The following is a 24,040-nucleotide window of genomic DNA, read 5'->3' as shown; positions in this document are numbered from 1 at the left end:
TGGTTTAGCTTTGGTCCTTAATGTTAGTGGATAGTAAGAAAACGAGGAGGTGGTTAAGAGTTACACTTGTTACTAATAATGTGATAGATGATGATGTGGTAAAAAAATTGAGTTGGGTTGTATATATGAGGATGAAATCCAAAAAAACTCCAATTTTTTCAATTTCATCCCTCTTCTTCCTTATTTCTCCTTCCTACAACCTTATTTTCTTCGTGTTTGCTCATATTTGCAACTCTCTTTTCATGTGACTATGTCGTTCCCGTATGTTATAACTTCGACCTGATTTTAATTATTAGAGTGTGGTTGCAAACAAATAATGTGGATATTCATATCCAACACCAATGAAAACTTTAAACGACATTTTGGAAATGTCTAAATTGAAATGTGAGAAATTATCGCCAAATCTAAACTCATTTTTTAATATGATGTTTTTCATTTTGAATGTTCATGGTTAGGGCTTATATTTATTGGTGTTGCTTTTTGTTTTTTTTTTTTTATATAAAATTAAGTTGTCAATTTTTCATATGGGATGATGAACTTGATCTCAAATCCATACGTGTTCAGCCCATATCAAGTGAACCCAGATGAAGAGTGAATACTTTGGTTGATATTTCACAATTAGGTGTAGTGCAACAATCATGTGGTTGTAGATGTCATAAGCTTGTGAAAGACATTATGAAAGAGTTTGACACATAAAAATGAGAAGATGAAGCTTGACGATAAAAGAGAAGTGGAAATTGTTCAGGGTGTTGCTAATGTTGTCTTGGTTTATTTTCTTTGCATATTTTATGATATATTTTTCCGGGGGAATTGGATAATGGGAACTTTGTAGTTCATTATTTTATTTTTTTGAAAGATTGTAGTTCATTATTTTGTCATGTGTTTGTATATAACGAGTTTGATATAATGAATGTTAGATGTAAGAAGTTTATTTGTAATGTTCTACCTAACTTTTTTATTAATGAAAAATGTTGATTGAGTTGTCTCGACTAATGGTTGTATATTTTACCCTGTCACAAGTGCTCATTAAGTGTATGGTTTTAACCAAACACAATTTCAAATAATGGGAATAACCATAACTTCATAACCAAAAGTTTTAGATTACAATTTGTAAATACATTCGATTCTAAAATTATATTACCAATTCATCATATGGTTTGAACTTCTCCCACGTAGCCAAAAGATATAGACATGTACTTCATAACCAAAATACATGACCACCTTAAGTTTTAGATAACCAAAATACACGATCATAGCATCATGTCCATACTATATAATTATTTAAGCAAAATACGTAACAATTGTACATTGCAACAAGTTTCAAAAGGCAGTGAGACGTCCCATTGCAAGTATCTCCCATCAAACAACCTCTAAGTTTTGAATCATGCAAATTTGAATATGATCTACATGCACATCAATAATATATCTAGGTACTTAAAAAAAGGTGAAGAACCTCTCAAGCGATCCCTCAAAAAAAAAAAAAACTCTCAAGCGAGTAAAATATAAAGTGAGAAAATCAAAGGTTGTTATTGTAACAAACTCATAATTTATTATGATGTACCTATAATATTTACCTTTCATTTATTAATTAACAGTTGATTTTTTTTTTTGAAGGAATAAATTAATTGCATTTCATTTGCTAAAATATGCCGAATACATGTATGTACATCATCAATAATATGGGGGCTAGGATTAGACAGGGCTGCCTGAGCTAACTCGTGAGCTACCCTATTTGGTTGCCTCCTCTTGAACTCAACATGAGAGTTCTGAAATCTATCCTCTAGCAACTGTTTACAAGCAGTAATAATACACCCAAATTCGCTGCTATCATCTAAAGTAGAATTGACACAATCAACAACTCTTTTACAATCAAGTACAAAATCGACATTATCAAATTGTTGATTAGAGATCCAATCCAAGGCTGTATGCAAACCAACCGCCTCTCCCACCTCTACATCACAAAGCGGAGAAAATCAATCTGTTCTTGCAAGAACAAATGCACCATCATCATCTCTAAGGCACATGCCCAGTCCAACCCTGTTAAGAGAAGTGGAAAAGGATGCATCAATGTTGCATTTATACCTGCCAGGTGTCGGCTTCTTCCAATGATCCTCTTCTATACTTGTGTTGCGCACCTGTGGTGTGGTATTGTGGTTGTTATTGCGAGACCTGATGTCTTGGGCTGCTCTCCATTCTTCTAGTAAGTGAGTTGCACGTTGAAGAACCTGCACATTAGTTTCATTCTGATGCTGCCAAAGTTTCATGTTTCGGCTCTTCCAAAGACTCCACATAATCGTGGCCATAAGTTCACAATGCCCTGAAGAAAAATTCTGCAAAAAAGTAAATATAAGAGCATGAATATTATAGTCTTGCCGAAGCACCCTATCAATTGTGTCCCATAAATTCGCATCTCTCCATACTTGAACACCTTTAGGACACTCAATAAGAATATGGATGTTATCCTCATAATTGTTACTACATTGAACACAATCAAGTGAGTTGCTCAGTTTAGAGGAGTTAGATCCCTTAAACAAACCTTCCATTGATTCTATCACTACATTTGTACATATGTTTTTTATTGTTTAAACTTTTCCTAAAAGACTTCTCAACATTTTATAATTAAGATCCATAGAAAAAAAAAATACGATTACCATAATAGAAAGAGAATATAACAAATGAATAAAAAAAATAGATTGATTGATACAGACTTGTATAATGAGATTCTTTTAGATTGATGATCCTCCATACCGAGAGAAAAAAAAAACTAGTGAGAGTTAAAGATTTTTTTTTGTAGTGGCCGAGGTTTGAACCCCGGACAGGGGCGGTTCCCTTTGTTAGCATGAGGTAGCCATGGTAACCCCAAAAAAATTAATATTCTTGAATAGGTTGGTATGTTTTTATATTTAGCTACCCCAAATAAAAAATATTTAGCTACTCCAAACAAATTTATTTGTTAAAAATCAGCATAAATAAGAAAGTTAAGAAATTACTATGAGACTGATAGATTTATTTGTATTAGTTTAACACTTTCAGTCTCAATAACAAGTTTGGAGAAAACTTTTGTAAGAATAAAAATTGGCAAAACAATAGTCAGAAACAAATTAAACATATAATGAGTTTTTTTGCAAATAACTTATTTGTTTACATTGAAAATGACATTATTAGTCTATTTAGCGTACAATCAATTATGAATAAAATTAACTTTTTAAAACGTGTTGTGCCCAACTTTTTTAAATAGTTATTGTCAATTTTTATTTTCTTTGTTATTGCTTTAATTTACATTAATGTGTTTTTTTAACATCTCAGTTGAGTTTAGGGTTAAATTGGTCTCGATTTTTAAGTTAAGTTCCTAAGATTTTATTTAATTTTAGTTTTTAATTTTCTCTTATCAAGATTAAATGACCAAAAACACTCATTGTTTAAGCAAAATTGAATAATTTTTTTGTAGTGACGAAACTTAAAAAGTTATAATTTATTGGACTAAAATTAAATTTTTCTTTAAATTTAATATGTTGATTTTTAAAATATTTTATTTTTTCTTTAAATTTGGCCCCTGCATAAAATTTATGCTAGCTTCACCGCCGGACCTTGCATATATTATGCATTATCCTTACCAACTGAGCTACGCTCACAAGGACAGTGAGAGTTAAAGATTAAGAAAATATTAAAGCGACTAGGATACTACATAATTAGAAATTTGATCAAAACATTTTGCCTTACGGTCTTTCATATGATTGATATTATTTTTTGTTATTTTGATTGAATATTTTTTTTAAAAATTGCTAATTTTTTTTTAATTCTTTTACATTTTGTAGTGATATTATATTAAATTTTGAATGTTAGATATATATTTAAGGTTTTGTCTTACACTTTGAATTACGAGGGAAACAAACGTATGTAATCTAACATTCAATTTGTCGGTAAGTAAAACCTATCAAATATTGTTCAAATAAGATACTAAACTTGGATACTCCTTATCGAAAACCTATCAAATATTGTTCAAATAAGATACTAAACTTGGATACTCCTTATCGAAAATTTAATTTTGAACATAATCTATAATTTTAATTTAAAATTTTTAGATTTACTAATTTTAATTTTTTTGTGGTGGCCGGGGTTTGAACCCCAGACCTTTGCATATTTTTTTATGCATTGTCCATACCAACTGAGCTAAGCTCGCGAGGACAGATTTACTAATTTTAATTGAATAAAGGATAAAATTGAAATTAAGATTTGATAATTTTAAATTAGAAAATCAATATTGAATATTAGTTAAATCATGCACGTTAGATTTTGCATGACTCTCATGTTTTAAATATGATTATTATTTTTTACAAATTTTTTTTAAATATGATTATTGAAATCATGCATATCTATCTTCAAGAACACCATCAACTACTTCCATGATTTTCCCTCTTTTTCATCTATTAAACATGACTCGTATAATCATGCATGTCACGTGAGGATGAATATTGTATATGTTAAACATAAAAAGTGATTATAAATTCTAAACTCTTGTTACATTTATGCATTATATTTTTATCATCTATCAAATTACTGATTTTTTTTATATCTATAACAGAAAGATAAATGTTAATTTGTGTCCTTGAATCAGAAGTTGAGAGGCTAAAAAGAGAAGTATTTTCTTGAAATTTGTGTCTTCTATGTTACAAATTTGTAAACATTCATATTTTCAATTCAAAATGTATTTCATATTTTCATTTTTAGTTCCTTAAGTTGTTCCCTAAGACACATAATGGCATGATTCAAATAGAGATGATTAGAAATTTATTAACATAATTTATTAAAACTAATAGAAATAGTCTGTGTTCATAAAACTTATATAATCACTAATTTATTAACATTTTCCTTTAAAAATAATAGATTTATTTTTAAAATGTATCAATTGTTTTGATTACATTCATATCCTTCATTTATTTTGCGATTTATGGAAGATTTTTTGGTTAGGCATTGAAATGACCAAAATACCATTAAATTGTAATTAAATTCCTTAAAAAGGGTGTAACATAAATACAATTCCCCAAATTTTTGCAAGATAAAGTGTTCAAGATTATGATTTTATGTAATTTTATATTTTCTATTGTTGATTATTTGTGTTGGGTTTGAAGTACGAAAAAAAAGTTTTTTCTTTTGCAAGTTTTTATTTTCTGGATTTTTTGTCGCAGAGTGAAGATAAACTTAGTTTACTTAAGCTTCTACAAACTCCATTGTTGTAAACTTTTGCAAACTCAGTTTACGTAAATGTATGGAAACTTAGTTTGCGTAAAACACCGACTCAAAACACTTGGAGAACCAAAACTTTTCAGAAATTCTTAGAGGGTCTAAAAATAAAATTTGAGTTGTTTATTTTGTTTATTATTTATGATTGGTTTGATTTCGTGTTTGATCTTGATTCAAATGGCGTGGAAGATCAATTCTCTTCCTTCAAATGGTGGCAAAGCTAGCGAACATCACTTGCACTCAAGTGAAACTCACTCCCTTATCTAGTAGAAGAGGAATAGTCTCATCACGAATTATGGCTTCTAGTTGGAGGTCATTCAAGTCCCAACAAAGGGAACAGGAACAAAAAGGCAGCACTACTACGACTTTTTGATTGCCTTTAAAGACAAAAAACATAGTATGTTGTTAATACGGCTAAAATGATTTGTCCTTCATGACGGCCAAGTTATTACTGACCATCGATTCTTTTGGAAATAGCGACCACAATGATTGTTACGATGAAAACTGCAAATTTGTTGGACCACGTTTCAATGTGAAGACCGACTCAATTCAATTATGAAAGGATCTGAAGAACTAATTGATGCAAGTTCAACCATTGTTGAATGATATCACAAAACCTATTTGTTTTTTCTTAGTTTTGTTTTTTGTTATATGCAAGTTGTTTTGGTTTTGTTTTCTAATACTAGTTTGTTTGAGATTTTGTCATTTTTTCTGTGTGGTTTTACTGTTATTTTAATGAATTTAAGTATTTGAGTATCAATTGTAACATCATTATTACTATTTCTGTGATCCAAGAGGCGGTTAAACGAACATATATGCATTGTTTAATTCATTATTGCATGAACATAAATGTGAGAGAGAAGATGAGTGGCGTACGACCAGTCATCGTGAAAAGTAGCACTGTCGGCTGCAACCTGAGTGAGAATCAAGTAAGCATGAGATTGTTGCAGATATCATATATCCTATGTAAGAGTGAGAATCAAGTATGCATGAGATTGTTGCAGCTTCAGTTATATGATACAAATATTCTAATATAAGCCAATTGATAAAGGACCTCTTTCACTCTTATATCATTACGTGAATCTCCAAGTAGACAATCATTGAACTTTATGATGATCTTATCTCCATATTAAGGGTATCTTACTGGGATATACATGTGCGAAATGTGGTCATAAGTTTAATACAAATGGATCATTGTAACCTTCTAGGAGTAGGTAGGTGGGAAAAAAACTAGCCACAGACCGGTGTGAAATAATGTGAAGCTAACTTAATTAATTGGTTAATTAATGGTTAGATTAGTTTTTATTTAATGGAGTGATCTCTCTTAACACATATTTGCTAAAAAACTATAAAATCAAAATCCTAAACTAAACTAGTGGTTAAAATACTCATGCATCTACCACTTGTGTCACGTGTTGCACTATGTTGATATTTATTAGGTTAGCTTGCATGTCATTAGTTTTTTTTTCTCTTTCTTTATATATTTTTTTAAGGGAAATGCTAACAAGTGCCCTTAGGACACTTGATAAGAAGCTTAAAGTAGAAATTTTATTTTAGAATTTATGCATTCAACACCTTGAAACAATAAAAAAAAAACAACTTTATTTACATGAAATTCATCAATTGTTTTCATTTTTGGATCCTTAACAAGTGCCCACTTGTTAGCAAGACCCATTTTTTAAATGATCGCATATCTTATCTTATATATAAAAGTTTTTAAGTCTTTTAGACAAGTTTTTGGAACAAAAAAAGTTGTTGTAAATTTCGTTCCTAATTTTTTGTTTTTTTTTTTGTTTTTTAAAAAATCATCTCATATTTATATATAAAAGTTTTTAAGTCTCTTAGACAACTTTTTTGGAGCAAAAAGAATTGTTGCAAATTTCCTTCCTAATATTTTGCTCTTTCTTAATTCTTTTAGAAAATGATCGCATACCCTATCTTATCTTTTATTCATTGATGTATTTGTTTTTTTATTTGTCAGTATTTTTTTTATCTATAATATTTGTAATAGAGCCAACAAGAGATTTTAAATAATTTTCATCAACAATCTCTTTGATGTGATACCCCTTAGAAGCGTCGAGGGAGGAATTGAATGGGATGTCGGAAACTTGGAGACAAGTCTTAAAAACGTATGGCTTTCAAATGAGTAGAAGAAAGACAGAGTATTGTAACGTAATTTCAACAAAATGCGAAGTAGTTCTACCTTAGGCATTACATAAAGTAGTTCTTACCATTTGCAAGAAAATAAAAAACGAATATGTCTCAATAATATTTTAAAATAACGAAGTAATATAACTATTCTAAAGGTAATACTACTTTTTAACGGTATGTAACATAAAATATTATTTAATTTTGAATAGCATGTTTATTAAATATATTTAAATAAATATCTTTACCCTCTTTTGTACCCAAAAAAAATAAAAATAAATATCTTTACATTTAAAAAATAAATTTCAGTTCTCATTAGCCTAACTCAGTTGGTGGGGATATTGCATAATACATGTAGAGGTTTGTGTCCCGGACACCCCACTTATTCACTTTATAAAGGTGAATTCTTAGCCAATAGGCTACTTGAAGAACAACAAAAAAATCATACTAATTTAAAATATGAGTGTATTGGTTTACAATTTTTTCATTTTTTTGTTGTTTTGATATTCATAATATATGCAGACGAACACTCCTCTGCTCATCTGTTTACTTTTTCTATTATGTTAACGTATATATATTCTACTATATTTTTTTTATCATGGCTGAATTGAAATTTAAACTACATTCTTAAAAAAAAAAAACATTTAACCTACATTAATAGGTTAAACGTTGAATGTTCTTTGTCACGGTTCATATTTATTGATGCTAGCGTTGATGCTTCACAATAAGTTATATTGCAACCATCATGTGGTTGTAAATGTTATAAGCTTGTAATTGACACCATGAAAGACTTTGACACAGACAAATGACGAGATGAAGGAGATATTGTTCACCGTGTTGTTGATGATGAAGGGGATATTGTTCACCGTGTTGTTGATGCTGTCTTGGTTTATGTTCTTTGCATATTTTATGATGCTTGAGGAGAATTGGGTAATTATGATGTATGTTTGAGGAGAATTAGGTAATAGGACTTGTGATTGGTTTTAATGTAATGTGTTTGTCTTTAATGAGTTTGATGCAATGAATTTAAGACATGCAAATCCATGTAGGCATAATGGGTGTGCCCAAGCTTGATCGACTTGTAGCAAAGCTAGTTTTTGGGAGCATTTTGGGACAATGTTTGAGCTACCTAATTGATAAGAGGTCGAACAAATGAACACACCACACCAACATACATTACCATGACACAAACGATCACAGACAATATAAAAACCTGATCAAAATAAATGTTTGGCTATCTCTTAGGTTAAATCACAAATGATCACAGTCAATATAAAAACTTGCTCAATATAAATGTTTGGCTATCTCTTAAGTTAAATTTGCTTCTGCTTATTTTCTAAGCTATAAAAGAACATATCCGATAAACATACAAGGTCGGTAGAGACATTTCATAACATAACTTATGTAGAGCTTTGTGTAACTCAGGCTTAGCAATGTAAATTACATGACACGAATGTCAAATGCAAAACAGTTATTGTGAACAAAACTAGGCATTACTACAAATCACTTCACTGCTGCCAAGAATCAACTAATAAGATGGCTGCAAATGTTACATGTGAGTTAAAAAATGCTTCAGTGCAGCAATAGCAACCACCAAAGATACAATAAGTAGTTACTTGGTTTTCTTTGGTTGTGTTTCAGAAACCCTTTGGCCCATAATTTTACAAACAGCTTCATCTTTTGGGTGAAGAAGTTTTAATGCAGGATGAACATTGAGATCACCCATGAGCACCTTCTGGCCCACATCCAACTCACTTAAATCCACATCAATATATGGGGGAATAATGTCTGCAGGGCATAGATACTTAACAGTCCTTTTGATGGTATTCAAGGAAGCACCTGCAAAAATTGTGGTGATGAGTACTACTCAGCCAAGTAAAGACTATTGTAAGCATAAACATTGATTAAAATAAAATGCTTTGTTATTGTTAATACTGTCAAGATATTAATATCCATACCAAGGCGTCCATATCAGTTAGAGCAGGGGTCATACAGACAAGTCAGAAATGTTCAATAATGGCCAGTCACTTTGCACCATCAACATAGGCATAAATCTTACAACATGAATAGTGAAAAACTCCATAAGGAAATCAATTTTTGAATCTTCATACTACCGTCTACCCCATCACATAAACTCAGGTTTTCAACAGAACTAATCTTCTATTCTTGTAACAATAACTAGCACAACAGGCACTTAATAAGACAACAAACAAAATTGCATGGAGCTGAACATCTTAACCTTGTCATCCCAATACAGAGCAGCATTCTAAAATTCAGAGGATACAATTTAATAATGAAAACATTAATAGTGGAGACTTTTCTTCTGAAATAATATTGAGTGTAATGATAGTAATGTTATTTGATGCCTTGTAACCTAGCGGTCATGGCTTTTCAGCTGTAGAAACAACCTGACGCTCATGGTAAGGTTATGTACATTAAACTCTCACTAAACCCCACAGTGGTGACTGGAGTATTCTTGTTTACAGTAGTTGAGCTTTTATATTTAGTCAATAAAACGCAAAAGGAGCGTTCGGAAGAGCTTATTGAGGTTTATCTCAGTGTAGTAAGTATCTTACGATACGATATCAATATGTATCGTGATACGATAAGAAAACACCCTTCACCGATACAAATCTTACTTTGTATCCTACAATACATACTATATGTTATCATATAAGTCCTTGTTTATATGTTTGGAAGAGCTTATAAAAACTGTTTATAATATCCCCATACACTGTTTACACCTCAGTTTCACAAACTCTAGAATAGTTTATACAAAGATCATGCGGAGATCTCTCTCACTTTTATTTTCGTTTGTAGAAACAGCTTATCTATAACCATTCAAACATTAAATGATTATTGAATATCAGCTTAATTAAGTTGTTTATCCAAACACCTCCAAAGTCTTAGACCTATTTATTTACCAAATACTAACTATCATGATAAAAAAATATTGAGCATAGAATTGTACATGTACCACGCTTTCCTATGAATAGCCATATGGAACAGAGAACTTGAAACTTTCTCATAAAAATTAAAACCCATTGCACATACCACCTAGCATAAAACCCTGTAAGCATTAAACAGCTTATCTATAACCACTCATACATTAAATGGTTATTGAATAAGAGCTTAATTAAGCTGTTTAGCAAAACACATCCAAAGTCTTAAACCTATTTACCAAATGCTAATCATCATTATAAAAAATATCGGGCATTGCGGTTCAGCACCACCATCGCAAAATGATACGTCAATGGTATTCATTCAATCATCTACTAGTGCCATGACAAATCTTACAAATGAATCCATTGGCATTTGGCAAATAGTATTTCGATATTAGACAACAACTTTCATCCATAAAATTATAATTAATTGATTTTTTTTCATTCTCAACGGCTGTAACTATGACTTCCTAAAGCAACGATCATAAGAAGGAAAAATTGTAAACATGGTAGGAGGGACCCTCCTATTTGTTTGCCAAAGGGATATTAGATTTTGTAATTCAGTAAAGCTCAATTATGGTCGCTAATATAAAATAATTTAAACCATTAACCTTAGTTTACTATAATTCAACCGCTATGATTTCTTTTATTTTTTTATTTTATTGAATGGCAAATGTTGGTGTTAATTGTTATATTAATAATTTTTTTCTCCCTGCCAGACTTGAAAGCTGGACTTTAACTGCCCAACTCCTTTAATTCATTAGCTCAAACCAATTGAGCTATCCAACCGCCCAAGCTGCTATGATTAACTGTTCTTGTTTGTCACAATAGTGAACGGAAGGAAAGACCAAAAGCAGGAGTATTTAACTCTAAAGAGGTTTCATTTTCAGTTGACACTGATAGAGAAAATACAAACGAAAATTGTTGGTAGCAACTAACTAACACCCAGTAACTTACTAATTGTATCAATAACTAACAACAAACAGAAAACTAATCACCTAATCATGCGAATCAAGCAGAATATTAACCAGCACACTGTTACACCAAAAATGTCAAAAATTAGGGGAAAAATCTAACCTTTCTTGAGTCCAGGAGATATATCATCACCTCTGAATACAATAGGAACGTCCACTTTCAACCAAGCATCTGAAGGAGCCCTTATAAATGTAACATTCAAAGGTGCATCTGTTCCAGCTTTCAAATGAATCTGTCAAATTTCCAATACAATCCATCAATTCAATTATTCAAAGATTAAACTCACAAATCAAAAGGGTTGAACTCAAATGCATACACTGCGAGGTAAAACGCGAACGTTTTCGATGATGTCTTCCTCATTAGGATTTGAATCTGAATCAAATTGGTGAAGAACTTGAAGATGGAAGAGGCGTGAGAGGAAGAAGGAACGGCCGAGATGGTTAACGAGTTTCCTGATCTGATCGGAACGAACGGAAATGAGGCGTTTGTTGCCACCGTGCTGACCGTCTTCCTGTTCGAAGACGATGCTCGGAACGCGGCCGACTTTACGTTCCTTGGCGGAGATGTTTTTGCCGGAATCTTTGCGGGGAATGGCGAGGATGGTTTCGTCGTACTTTGGGTTAGGTTTTGGAAAGCCGTCGAGATAGGTTAGGGGTTGTAGTATGTGGTCTGGCTCTGGAGTGTGGATTAAGGCGGTTGCGATGGCGGAGAAGTGGCGGCGGTGGAGGCAGGGGCGGAGGAGTGTGCGGGGGAGATGCATTGTAGTGAAGAGAAAGGGTTTTGGGTTTTGCGGTAGTGAGGAAAGTTGAGAGGAGAGGGTTATGTTACACTGTTATGTGCGCTCTTCAATACTACGCTCAGGATTTGAGTTAACTGAATCATTTGTTTACTCCCTGTCTCTAAATAAATAATAGTGTTTAAGGTTTGTGCACGATTATTAAGAAAATGATTAACTGTGTTGATTTTAATGATAAAATTAGTATCATTTACTAAAACATCCTCATTAATTGTAGTTAGTGGAGTAGTGAAGTTGAATGAAATTCAATAAATAAGGGTATAATAAAGGTCACAAGATAAGAAACTAAATAAAGAAATTTAACCTTGAAAATTGTGCATTCACAACTTTAAAAGCTTAAAAATTTATCTTTTCAATACAATATTTATTGTTTAATTCTATTTTAAGATCCTTATTTTATGCCCTAAGGGCACAAGTTAACATTTTCCAAAAAATAATAAATGCTGCATTAGTATTCTAAAGTGACAATTATCTTGAGAAAAAGAAAAAATTGTAAAAAGACAATTATTGTGAGACGGATGGACTAGATTGCTTGTGTTTTTGCAAATACTACCACACTTGTCAATTTAATGTCATTTTAGTTCCACCAAATAACAATAATAAAGGGATTTAAAAAAATGTAATTTTAGGGATTATTTTGGAATATCATCATAATGTGAAGGACTGGATCATCTTTATTATCCCTTTTTCTTGTATTTTATCTTTATCAAGGGTAAATTGCGAAATTCGTCGGCATCATATTTTCAGGGAAGCAAATTAGATGGCAGCCGTCCTGGTCAAGCATGAGTTTAGCTTTGTCGTGTCTCTTCATTATTTTGATGTAGAGAAGAATATTACAATTGCTAAATAAAGTCTTGAGAAGACTGCCATGAACGCTTTTGACGAATATTACAATTGCTTAACTCTATTATTTTATCAAGTACGAATTACATGCAACGGATAACTTAAGTGCAAGTGCAAGAAGAATACAAAACTACTGTAAATTGAAATCCCATCATACGAGTGGAAGAAGAATTTGAAACTACTACAAATTGACGAAGTAGAACAAGAAAAGCAACAAAAGGGGCAAAAAGAAAACGATTCAATAACCATAGATTTGACATGATTGTTCAGGCTTACAGTTTGGAAAATCCAGGCTAAGTAAGAAAAATATCTACATGTTGGTTAGAACTTAGAACAAGAGAACGTGAATTTCTACCTAAATTACATTCGTTACTGTTGCCTAACCCTATGAAAAGAAATCAATTTCTGCTGGTCAGTACATTCTCAATCATACTCAACTCACTACCAATTAAAAAGCCAAAATCCATTTCCACTTCCTGCCTCTGTGGAATCCGATTCACTCTCCATTGTCTCGTCCGAACTCTCGCTCGGAAGCAGTTTTATCCGATCTGCATGGTCAACAATCCAGTCAGTGAATTCTGGAGATGCTGCCCATTCAGCTAAAGCTTGCTTTGTGGAGTCTCTTGTGAAGTCATCCCATTCTTCCTTTGTGAACTTCTTTCTGTTGCCGGTCTTGTGGAATGTTGAATAATAATTTTCCCCTAATTGAGTCCCAGAAGTTTGTGGCGAAAACCCAGAAGATGGTGATACAACACCTGAAACAGAGAAAGTGAATTAAAAAAAATATTCAACGCATTTTTTCAGCGAGTAAAGTAATGCTTCAGAAACTTCCACTTGTTTTCAGTAATAGCACAAACATAAATCTCTGAATGAAATAAATATTTCACGTGACAAAAATGAAAAAAAAAACTGAAACTGCAAAAAATTCAGCATATGAATCACCACAAGCCAGACCCAGAGGTCAAGAAATCAGAAACAGTATGTCCAAGAAATTTTAAAAAATCTTAAAACTAGCAAACAAAATCCAGAAGAATCAAATAATATCATAGGCACCATTACAATCAACAAAATTTTAACTATGATTAAATTATTTTTTTCTTTTTCTCACTTTATCCATCTATCTGAATGGAAGATTTGCAATTATAGAAGCTGAGTTATGGACATCAAAGTGCTTTATAGTGGATCAGAATTCAGGGCATATGCATACTGGAAGAAATTTTACCACTTCAGTTTTTTTTTTGACAATTTTTTTTTACTTCAGTTGAAAAATATAAAAAATGATTCTGGTTACATTCAGTAGGCATAATTTTCGGGAAGAAAAAGACAGAATACCCATATTTTGGTAGACAAAATCTTGCTTGGCCAATAACATGCAGTATACATTATCACATATCAACAAGATTGGAAAGACATACCTCTCACAGGAGAGTCAGACCATGACGTCCTTTTAGGGTTGTTCCACATTGTTGCTTTAGAGCCACTTTTAGGGCTATTCCACATTTTTCCTTTAGGAGGTGACTTGCTAAGGAATTCTGCCCGACCACGGGTTCCTCTCACCCATTCTAGTGAATAATCATCATTCTCTGAAGTTTCATACCTGCATAAATTACAAACTTCAATAACATATTTTGAAGCGAACAACTTGAAGCCTTGAATGCCTTGAATGAATGATCTTTGATGGGTCACGACAAAAGGGTAAAAAATAATGATAAAATAACACAGGTAAAGTTTCACACTTTCATGACAGACATCAAAACAGTAAAAACAGCATATGGGTAGATCACACTCTAGTTCCTATATTATGTAAAAATGAAAAAAATCGTTATAATTTTAAATTACGCTAATCATTGCGATTTCCTATAATAAGATTCTGTGCTTTAAATTCTATAAAAGAAAAAATAAAACCAATTCATCCCTTAGTAGCAAGTTGTTAGCACCATGAAAACCATTTCATCTACTGCTTCCTTGGACAAGAAAAACCTAAAATGACTATGCAAATGCAGAACAATTTCATTGCTTAAAGTAAAGTATTAATAAAGCTGAAAGGATAAGTCATAGTTACCATTCATGAAGCAATTGTATTGAAGAAATAAGCTTGCAAACAGCTCCACAAAAGACCAAGGCTCCAACTGCAAGAGTATTATCAAGAGTGCTCTGATAGAGAAACAAAAAAAAAAATCAGAATAAATAGGGGCAACTTCACAATACAACCAAATAAATAAAGAAATGGATTTGTACAACACCGTGCAGCTGCATCAAAAATATTACCAAGCTACGCCACTTTCAGAATCATTACCAATACCAATATATGTCTTTTTCTAACTTCAATTAATGCAGACATTTTTAAAAAGCTATTTTTACTAATTTACATTTTATTTTTTATTTTTTCAGAATAGTTGTTTAATTATTTTATTGTGATTTACAGTTTATTCTATTATGATACAAGTGACCTAGCAAAACATGTCACATATGACAGGACTAGTTATATCAGCTATGCTGCATTGCATTTCATTTAGTGTTAACAAAAATGCAAACCTGCAAAACAAAAGTAGTTCCAATAACGCGCATTGCCCATTTCACAAACTGAGCAACCCCGGCATCTACACTGCCATCTTCTTTTGAAATAACAAATCTCCTGACAATCCAGTAGCCTAAAGCAGCTCCAGCCAAGATGATACCCAGTAGTACAGAAAGAGCAACCTGCAAATCATAGAGGTAAAGTATTTCATAAGAAGAATTGACGGCTGGTTGACACACCAAATTCCATATGATGGAAGACAGTTGACAATTCTTGCCTAGCGGACAAGCAAATATGGCCAGCAAGCATCAGGGCACATGTAGATTGTTGAGTTTGATACGCAAAATTAAATTATTATATACTGAAAGGGGAAGTCATTTCGACCACCTTAGCAGCTATTCTCTGCTGACTGGAAAATTTTCTTTTTAACCCAAAGAGAAAACCTTATTATATTTCAAAGATCGCATGGTGGACAAAACTTAGAAGAGTGACGCATTGACTGCAAACGTAAATTGTTTCAAAAGTGTCCCAAAAATTTAGCTCACCGTATATAAGATATACATATATCGATCTGAAGAAAAAACCAACCAAAAGGATTGGGAACCTAGATGTTCAATATAGATGTTAAGGCAGATGTGCATAATAGATCTTAAGCAGTTTAGCATTAATTGTAACTGTAAGACACCATAAAAAATGCAACAATTTATCTAACAAAAAAATAGACAGGTACACTTACCGGATTGTGCATCTCTTCACTCATCCCAAGACTCTGAAGAATTGAATTTACGATCATAGAGAATTGGTGCAAAAGGATTGACCCAGCTCCAAGCTAAAACATAACACAATAGTAATATTAGGAGTGAAATGATATGTGCACGAAACATGAAGAGCTGCAAATGAACATCAGCCAAAAATGAACCAAACTCACCACTGATCCATATATGGTAATGTACAGGAAATTTTTTCTTCCAGTTGGCAATAATTTCATACCCTGCATCACAGTAGGAAGAAACTGGTTAGAAAAATTGGAGGCAACAAAGAAAAGATGAAATCCATGTATAATACAAAGGTAATTATATACCTGAAAAAGAATGATTATAATGACAAGAAAGATTCCTATAGCCATTGAACTGCTATAATAAAATGGAACCCAACTGCTAACAATTGGAGCCAACAGCAGCAGTATCAATCCAACTGCAAGACTAATGAGGCGCCATTGCTGAAAATCTGCACGAATTGTTGTAGAACGGATAAATTAGCACTTAAAATTTAAAAAATCACAGTAAGAGAAAACAATAGAATAATATTTCCCATTTTCTGACACGGAAGAAACAAACCTTCTTTAAGTGCAACTGTAACTGAACCCGGTATTTCACAATCGATCTTGACATCAACATATCTAGTTTCATAAGGTGACATGACTGCACTCCAAATCCCTTTCTGTACACCCCTCCAGTCATCCTTTTCACACTGACACCATCCAAGAGTATTATTCCTGCACATAAGAAACAGAGCAATTTTGACAAAATTCAATAGAAGTCAGAACTAAAAGCGTGTATGCTCCCAGATGCCGATAGGAAGGTGTTATGCACTTACCTATGAAAACAAACCTTAATTTTGTTATGCAATCTCTCAGGAATTGCAACAGATGGAGCCAAAGTAACATGCAATGAATTAGCATAACTTCCGAGCTTCAATCTTGAGATACCAGAAACTTGAACGCGCTCACATCGCATAATGTTTTTAGCACCTTGAGTATCAGACTGCCCCAAAAGTAAGGAAGGAGATAGACCCAAAGTTGGACTTTCAATATCAACACCTGCTTGTGTAACGCACGCACTGAGATCATTTTCAAATGCAAAAGAAAGAAACATAACTTGCACACATTTGGATAATTGATGGAAATCAGTAAAACATAATAAGACAAAAGGATTAGTGACACCAATTACTATCTAGGAAACAAGAACATAATCAACAATTTTTTATACTGCACTAAACAATCATATATCAACATTTACTATTTCCATATAAATCTTGAAATAGTCGCAGTTCCCAGCCGACAAATGAAGATCAACCAGCTCATATAAATCTTCAAATGTTTAATATTAATCATAAACCAAACCCAATAGAATCACATAAAGAAACTAAAACATAAAAAATAAAAAAAAATAAAAATAAAGAATTCACAAGTGAGAAACGAAGATACGAAAATTATAGCTTTTTGCTGGTGAAGAAAACCCTAAAGTGCAACGAAACAAATCAATTTTAAAAAAAAATGGAGAAAGAAACCCTAGGAAAAATGAATTAGCGGTACCCTAGAAAGAAGACAGTGAAAAGAAGAAATGCATTGGAGAAAATTGAAGAAGAAGAAGAAGGTTGTTACCTTTGAGCGTGATAGGAGAAGATTGATCATTGTTGGCGAGTGAAGAAGTGAAGGAGAGAAAGAAGAGAAAAAGAACAAGGTTGAGGTTGAGAGAGAAGCAACCCTTGAATTTGCTGATGGCGCTTCTTCCCATCGAATTTGATTTTTTTTGTTTTACTCCACCTCATCACTCTAGTTGTTACTTTATATACGCGATCGATTTCATTTTTGTTGTTATTTTTTTTCCGCAGCGTCGCGTTTTTTTAAGGCAACATTTTTATGAAATTTTCATTTTCCTTTTCTTACGCGGCCCCATCATTGTTAATCAATCTTTCTCCAACTCGTTTCATTTGCCCATGCAACGGCCAAAACCAACAAATAAGGAAATCAAAATCCAATTTCTTTCCATTTAATTTGCTCTTTCACTATTTTAAATTCAAGTTAATCCACCTTATTTTTCCTTTTGTCAGGTAGTCTAACAATTAGAGAAATTCACTTTAAAGGTAAATAAGTAGGGTGTCCGGGGTTCAAACCCCGACCCCTACATAAAATATGTATTATCCTCTTACCAGGTGAGTTAAGCTCACAGGGACAATCCACCATATTTTGTATTCGGGATAAATTAATCTATCTATTTTTTATAATGATTTAAAGATTATTTATTCCAGTATAATTCTGTCGGGGACTAATATACATTTATTTTTTGTCCAAACTAAATTGAGTTAAAAGAAAATTACGAGTGATCGAATTATATCTTTAGTCTAAAATAAAAAATTGACACTACAATGATAGAATAGAATATAATAAAACGGGGAATGTGAAAAAGTTCCTTGTGCCGCTCTGCTAGTGTCTTCACCCTAGTATAGTTGTCGGCTTATAGAGCATTTCATTCCCTATTTTGGTGCTTCTCTCCCCTTCAAGCGGTTGTTTGTTACTCGTTTTTATCTTATGTGCTTCTCTCCCCTTCAAGCGGTTCTTTGTTACTTGTTTTTCTCTTGTGTGCTTCTTCATTTCTTCTTAACTTTACGAGTACACATCTATTCAAATCCTTAGCCTCCTTGCCTCGCCATCGTCATTTGTGTTCTCCCTCTTGACGATATCACTTCTCTCTATGTTAGAACTTGTGTTGGGGGTCTGCTGCAATAACTTGATCAAGAAGATGACGAAGATGAATATGATGAAGTGTGCACATAAATTCCAAAGGTTGTTGTATATCTTGATTGCTGGGAATAAGCTGTTGCACTTGAAACCTGAAAAGTTTAATGGTTGTGCATGTAAAACTCAAAGCGTATGGGGTTGTCACACTAACCTTTTGGTTTGATTCGCCTCCACCAATAACTGTATATTGGATGCAATAAGGAATGACCGGCGAATCCCCTTCAGGATACTATGAGTTCCTTGACGTGTATTGCACAACCACACCAAGCGTATCTCTTAATAGTATTTTACAGATTTATGGTTCCAGCAGTTCACTCGTGCATTAGAGAATTGATGGATGATTTAGAGTAAGAGAATGAGGGAGAACTATGTTGTTAATGCAACAAAGTTCTTGTTCTGTGTCTTGTTGTTGTTTTGTCCAAATTAATGCCCAAATGCCAAGCATTTATAGTGCATTATATAACCCTTCACATGAGAGAAAGCACCCCTTTGACTTGAATCAATGTTATGGTTCATTAAGTACCATTTTGCCAAAGGTTATGATCATATATACTTGAATCAATGCAAATGTTCATTAAGCACTCATTTGCCAAAGGTTCCAATGTAAATGAAAGATTCTCATGAAGAGTTTACAACTCTTGGTGAAGAGTTACAACTTTTGGTTCTAAAGTGATTCCATTATTTTGAAAATCACCAACACTCTATTCGGCGGGGCTTAGTGCCTTGGCATCCCTCAACGATAGTGATGAAAATCACTCCACCCCAACAGTCATCTAGATCCATACTCGCTGCTCCCCTTCTCTCTACAACTGTCAATCGTTGCGACTCCTTACCCACTTACCACTTGTTTTTGCTTCCCTGTCAAGACGGATTGTCCACCAGATCTAATGTTTATTCTGCCTCCCTCAAAACCACTAGATGTATTCGTACAAATGGTGAAGGACGCTCTTGCGTTGTTCTTGAAAATTCCCACAATAACAATACACGACAATCTTTTTTTGTTTGTTTACTCTCTTACAATCAATTTACTCTCTTACAATCAATTGGTTTTTGATTAAAGGTTTAAGCTGTACCTCTGTGAGGAGATTCAAAATCAAATTGTGTATGCAGCGATCGCAATTTCAAAACTTGCATCAGTCAATGTAGGAGCTCCTTCACTAAATCAAATTGATTGTCTACATTATAGGGTTGCAATCTAATAATGTAACCTAGTGTTAAGTTTGTAAGGCTCTAGGCTATCCTTGTTTTGTTATAGCTTGGCGTGAGATTCCTTATTTTTTTAGTTTCTTGTTGCCATGAAGTTTGTAATATCGGGTTTGGTTAATGCGATGCATCTCTATTTACCCCAAAAAAAAAAAACCTATCAAATATTATTCAAATTAAACATCAAACTTGAACACTCCTAAAAGAGAATTTAACTTTAACATAATCTAAAATTGAAAATTTAGTTTTAATTTAAAATAAGATTTTAAGATTTACTAATTTTAATTAAATAAAGGATAAAGGCAAAATTAAGATTGAATTATTTCAAATTAAAATCAATATTGAATATTAGTTAAATCATAGATTTTTCATGACTCTCATGTTTTAAACATGATATTGAAATCACACCATCAACTACATATACGATTCTCTCTCATTTTCATATATTAAATATGACTATTAAAATCATGCATGTTATGTTTTGCTAGGATGAATATTATATATATATATATATATATATATATATATATATATATATATATATATATATATATATTAGACAAAACAAATGATTTTTTTTAAGTAAAGACATAACAAGTGATTGTAAAATTTATTATTTGTTGTATTTATGTTTTATATTTCTACTATCTATCAATTAACTAATTTTTTTCACTTAGGATAATAACTTTCTAACAAAAATTATAAAATTATCACATAAATTTTGCTGCGTTTTTTTGGACAAATTATAAATTTAATAAGTTATCACTTTGAACTTAGACGAGAAACATCGTCAACATTAATTATTTTTTTAATCACTTATTTCTCTTCATTTATTTTTTGTATTTTTTCCTCTTTTTCTTTTGTTTTTCTCTTTGCACGTATGCATACAAGTAAATGGCACCTGTCAAAATGCACACGTACTTAGTTAGTGATAAAATAAAAGTTGGTACTCTAGTTTTTTTCGAGGGATGGTTGGTACTCTAGTTATGCTCTTACTAATATACTATTAAAATCAATTGACGTCCGCCTAAATATTTATACATATCAATAAACAATTGATGTCCCTTAACTTTAAGTATCAAGCTTTGGAAGTACATCAATTAATACATAATTAAGAATAAAAACACAATTAATATATAATTAATTTTGCCTCTTCAAAAATATATAAATAATTTTAAATTAAAAAATCAATGTTAAATATTAGTTAAATCATAGGCTATTTATTCTCTCTGACTCTCATGTTTTAAAAATGATTATTAGATTCATAAATATTTATCACCAAGAACACCACCAACTACATACATGAACATCCGTCGTTTTCATCTATTAAATATGACTCTTAGAATCATTCATGTCATATGAGAGTTAATATTATAGTGGTATATGTTAGACATAAAAAGTGGTCGTAAATTCTAACCTTTGTTGCATTTATGCATCATGTTTCAATTATTTATCAAATAACTTTTTTTTCTCTCTCTAAAATAATCACATAAATTTTGTAATGTTCTATGGAAAAATATATATTTAATAAATTACTCCATCTGTTTCAAAATGAGTGTCGCTTTAGCCAAAAAAATTTGTTTCAAAATGAATGTCACTTTGAGTTTCCAATGCAATAATAACTTTTTCTTTTCAATTGTACCCTCCAATTAATACTCTGCACGCTACTTCCAAAGTATTACTTTTAAAACTAACCAATAGTTAATAAGGATGATTTGGTAAAATAACCATTCTCTTTCTTTTAATCATTGCATTTCTTAATATGTGTGTAAACACCTAAAACGACACTCATTTTGAAACGGAGGGAGTACAACTTTAAACTTAGATGAGAAACATCATTAATATTAATTGTTTCTTTGATCTCGTTTATCTTCATCTATTATTCTGTATTTCTTTTTCTTTCATTCTTTGTTTTGCACATATATATAAAAATACAAATTAATTAAGTAAATAATCCTTATGAATATAAAAAATAATAATTAATTCATACAAAATAAAATTGAACTTTTTAGTCCATGTGACATTTTTCTTTAACAATTTAGGGACCAAAAAAGTTGACGAAGACTTTTACAGGAACAAGAAATGGTGATGAAATTTTTTACAAAAATTAAAAATGTTGGACCGAAAATTTTACAGAACCAAAAGGGCTATTTTTGTATGGATTAAAAAAAGAATTTTAATATTTATAGAGATCATTACTTAATTAACACTAGAAATAAATAACACTTATCCAAATGCACGGATACCTTGCTAGTAATAATAAAATAAAAGTTGGTACTCTCCAACTATTTACTAATGTTATAAAAAGTATCTAAATATTTTTAAATATATTACTAAAAGATTGGTCCATCAAGTACGGAGACTTGGACGGTCGCTAATCCTAAATTTGATCAGCATCACTACTGCTCGAATATAGTTCCTAGTGAAACGAGCATAATCATTTCAAGAATCACACAAGAAATTTTAAACGAGATCTAGAGTTCGTATTCTTAAAACTAATAAAATGACTAGTTCATTAATGTTTTCTTTTAAAAATAATTGACAAAACTTTAAATATATAAATTTTTGATTACTTTTATATCCTTATTTACCCTTTGAGATTTATGTTAACTAGTCACGCCCCTCCATTTTTTTCTTCTTCTAGTCACGCTCCCAAGAATATGGTTAAATGATCAAAATACCCTTTGCTAAAGAAACTCCCTTATCTAGTAAAAGAGAAATAGTCTTATCACGAATTATGGCTGCTTTCGGTTGGAGGTCATTCAAGGCTTTTTATTCCCTCATAACGAGAAAACGCGTTCTATTTTCTTGTAATGTCCAACTCTACTATGAAGACAAAAAACATATTAATACAGCTAAAATGATTTGTCGTGACGGCCAAAATATTACTGACATTGATTCTTGTCTACTTTGTTCACCATCGTGTATGTGTATGTTCATCGTACGACTAAGCTTCATGAAAGGAAAGAGCGACAAGGAAATAGATTGTTATGATGAAAACTGCAAATTTGTTGGACCCCGTTTCCAAGGTGAAGACCGACTCAATTCAATCATGATGCGATCCAAAAAATTAATTGATGCAAGGATTCAGCCATGATGAGAATTGCTGAATGATATCACAAAACCTAATTGTGTTTCTTAGTTTTGTTTTCAGTTGTGCGCAAGTTGTTTTTGTTTAAGATCTTGTCATTCTTTCAACGTGGTTTTATGTTTTTTTAATGAATTTAGTATTTGGTATCAATTGTATCATCATTCTTACATCCAAGAGGCGCTAAAACGAACATACATTCATTGTTTAGTTCATTATTGCATGTCATGAACATAAAAGTGAGAGAGAAGATGAGTGGCGTACGACCAGTCATCGTGAAAAGTAGCATCGTCGGCTGCAACATTTAACACACCGCTTGGCCAAACACGTACTAAGATTTGTGGATTTGAATAAAATATTTTTAAATAGTTTATTTATAAATCACACACAATTCAAATATAATATTGTTTATGTTCCAAAATATACGTCATCTTAACAAAATATGCTTGTCTTAAATTATATGTCTAATACAATATCAATGATACATTAAAGTTTTTTTTTCCTTCATATTATACCCTTACTATTTATCATACAATCTTTTTTCCTATTTTTGTAAAATCACTCGTATTTTCTCATTCTTCATACAATATTAATTATATTTTTCTAATTTTCCAGCATTTAACTATTATAAGATTGATTAATTTTTGAGAGAAGGATTGCTTAGATATGGTTTAATCTTAAAATATCCAAAGTCTAAAAAAGTAAAGAAAAAAATCCGTTTGGTTTTGGTTTTGTCGTATTTGGTTCATAGATATCCCAAACAACC

General features: G+C 31.8%; 2 protein-coding genes across 2 annotated transcripts; both read right to left on the bottom strand.

Annotated features, from left to right (window-relative positions):
- Nucleotides 1-8,697: 8,697 nt before the first annotated feature.
- On the bottom strand, nt 8,698-12,387 carry LOC146909404 (Ribosomal protein L25/Gln-tRNA synthetase, anti-codon-binding domain-containing protein). The gene is made up of 3 exons (XM_085730998.1): nt 11,623-12,387; nt 11,409-11,538; nt 8,698-9,228 (listed from the first exon to the last, which is right to left on the bottom strand). The coding sequence occupies exons 1-3, from the start codon at nt 12,064-12,066 to the stop codon at nt 9,002-9,004; spliced, it is 801 nt and encodes a 266-aa protein (XP_085587124.1). The 5' UTR covers nt 12,067-12,387; the 3' UTR covers nt 8,698-9,001.
- Nucleotides 12,388-13,170: 783 nt separating this feature from the next.
- LOC146909403 (uncharacterized) lies at nt 13,171-18,001 on the bottom strand. Its single transcript, XM_085730997.1, has 10 exons — nt 17,847-18,001; nt 17,060-17,282; nt 16,801-16,958; nt 16,545-16,690; nt 16,392-16,454; nt 16,200-16,292; nt 15,481-15,645; nt 15,008-15,099; nt 14,361-14,542; nt 13,171-13,700 (listed from the first exon to the last, which is right to left on the bottom strand). Exons 1-10 carry the CDS (start codon nt 17,977-17,979, stop codon nt 13,387-13,389), a joined length of 1,569 nt encoding a protein of 522 aa, XP_085587123.1. The 5' UTR covers nt 17,980-18,001; the 3' UTR covers nt 13,171-13,386.
- Nucleotides 18,002-24,040: the final 6,039 nt, after the last annotated feature.

The sequence above is a fragment of the Medicago sativa genome, chromosome 7, assembly GCF_051527215.1.
Source record: "Medicago sativa cultivar Bolivia chromosome 7, Bolivia_mono, whole genome shotgun sequence".
Lineage (NCBI taxonomy): Eukaryota > Viridiplantae > Streptophyta > Magnoliopsida > Fabales > Fabaceae > Medicago > Medicago sativa.
This window is presented reverse-complemented; position numbering and strand designations above follow the sequence as displayed.

Excerpts from the sequence above, each read along its gene's own strand:
- LOC146909404 (XM_085730998.1), bottom strand. The coding sequence starts at position 12,066 with ATGCATCTCCCCCGCACACTCCTCCGCCCCTGCCTCCACCGCCGCCAC. Across the intron at positions 11,539-11,622 it reads TTCGCGTTTTACCTCGCAGT|ATTCATTTGAAAGCTGGAAC; the intron begins GTATGCATTTGA and ends GAAATTTGACAG. Across the intron at positions 9,229-11,408 it reads ATCTCCTGGACTCAAGAAAG|GTGCTTCCTTGAATACCATC; the intron begins GTTAGATTTTTC and ends CAATTTTTGCAG.
- LOC146909403 (XM_085730997.1), bottom strand. The coding sequence starts at position 17,979 with ATGGGAAGAAGCGCCATCAGCAAATTCAAGGGTTGCTTCTCTCTCAAC. Across the intron at positions 15,646-16,199 it reads GTGAAGAGATGCACAATCCG|GTTGCTCTTTCTGTACTACT; the intron begins GTAAGTGTACCT and ends TATGATTTGCAG. Across the intron at positions 13,701-14,360 it reads GTCTGACTCTCCTGTGAGAG|GTGTTGTATCACCATCTTCT; the intron begins GTATGTCTTTCC and ends TCTCTGTTTCAG.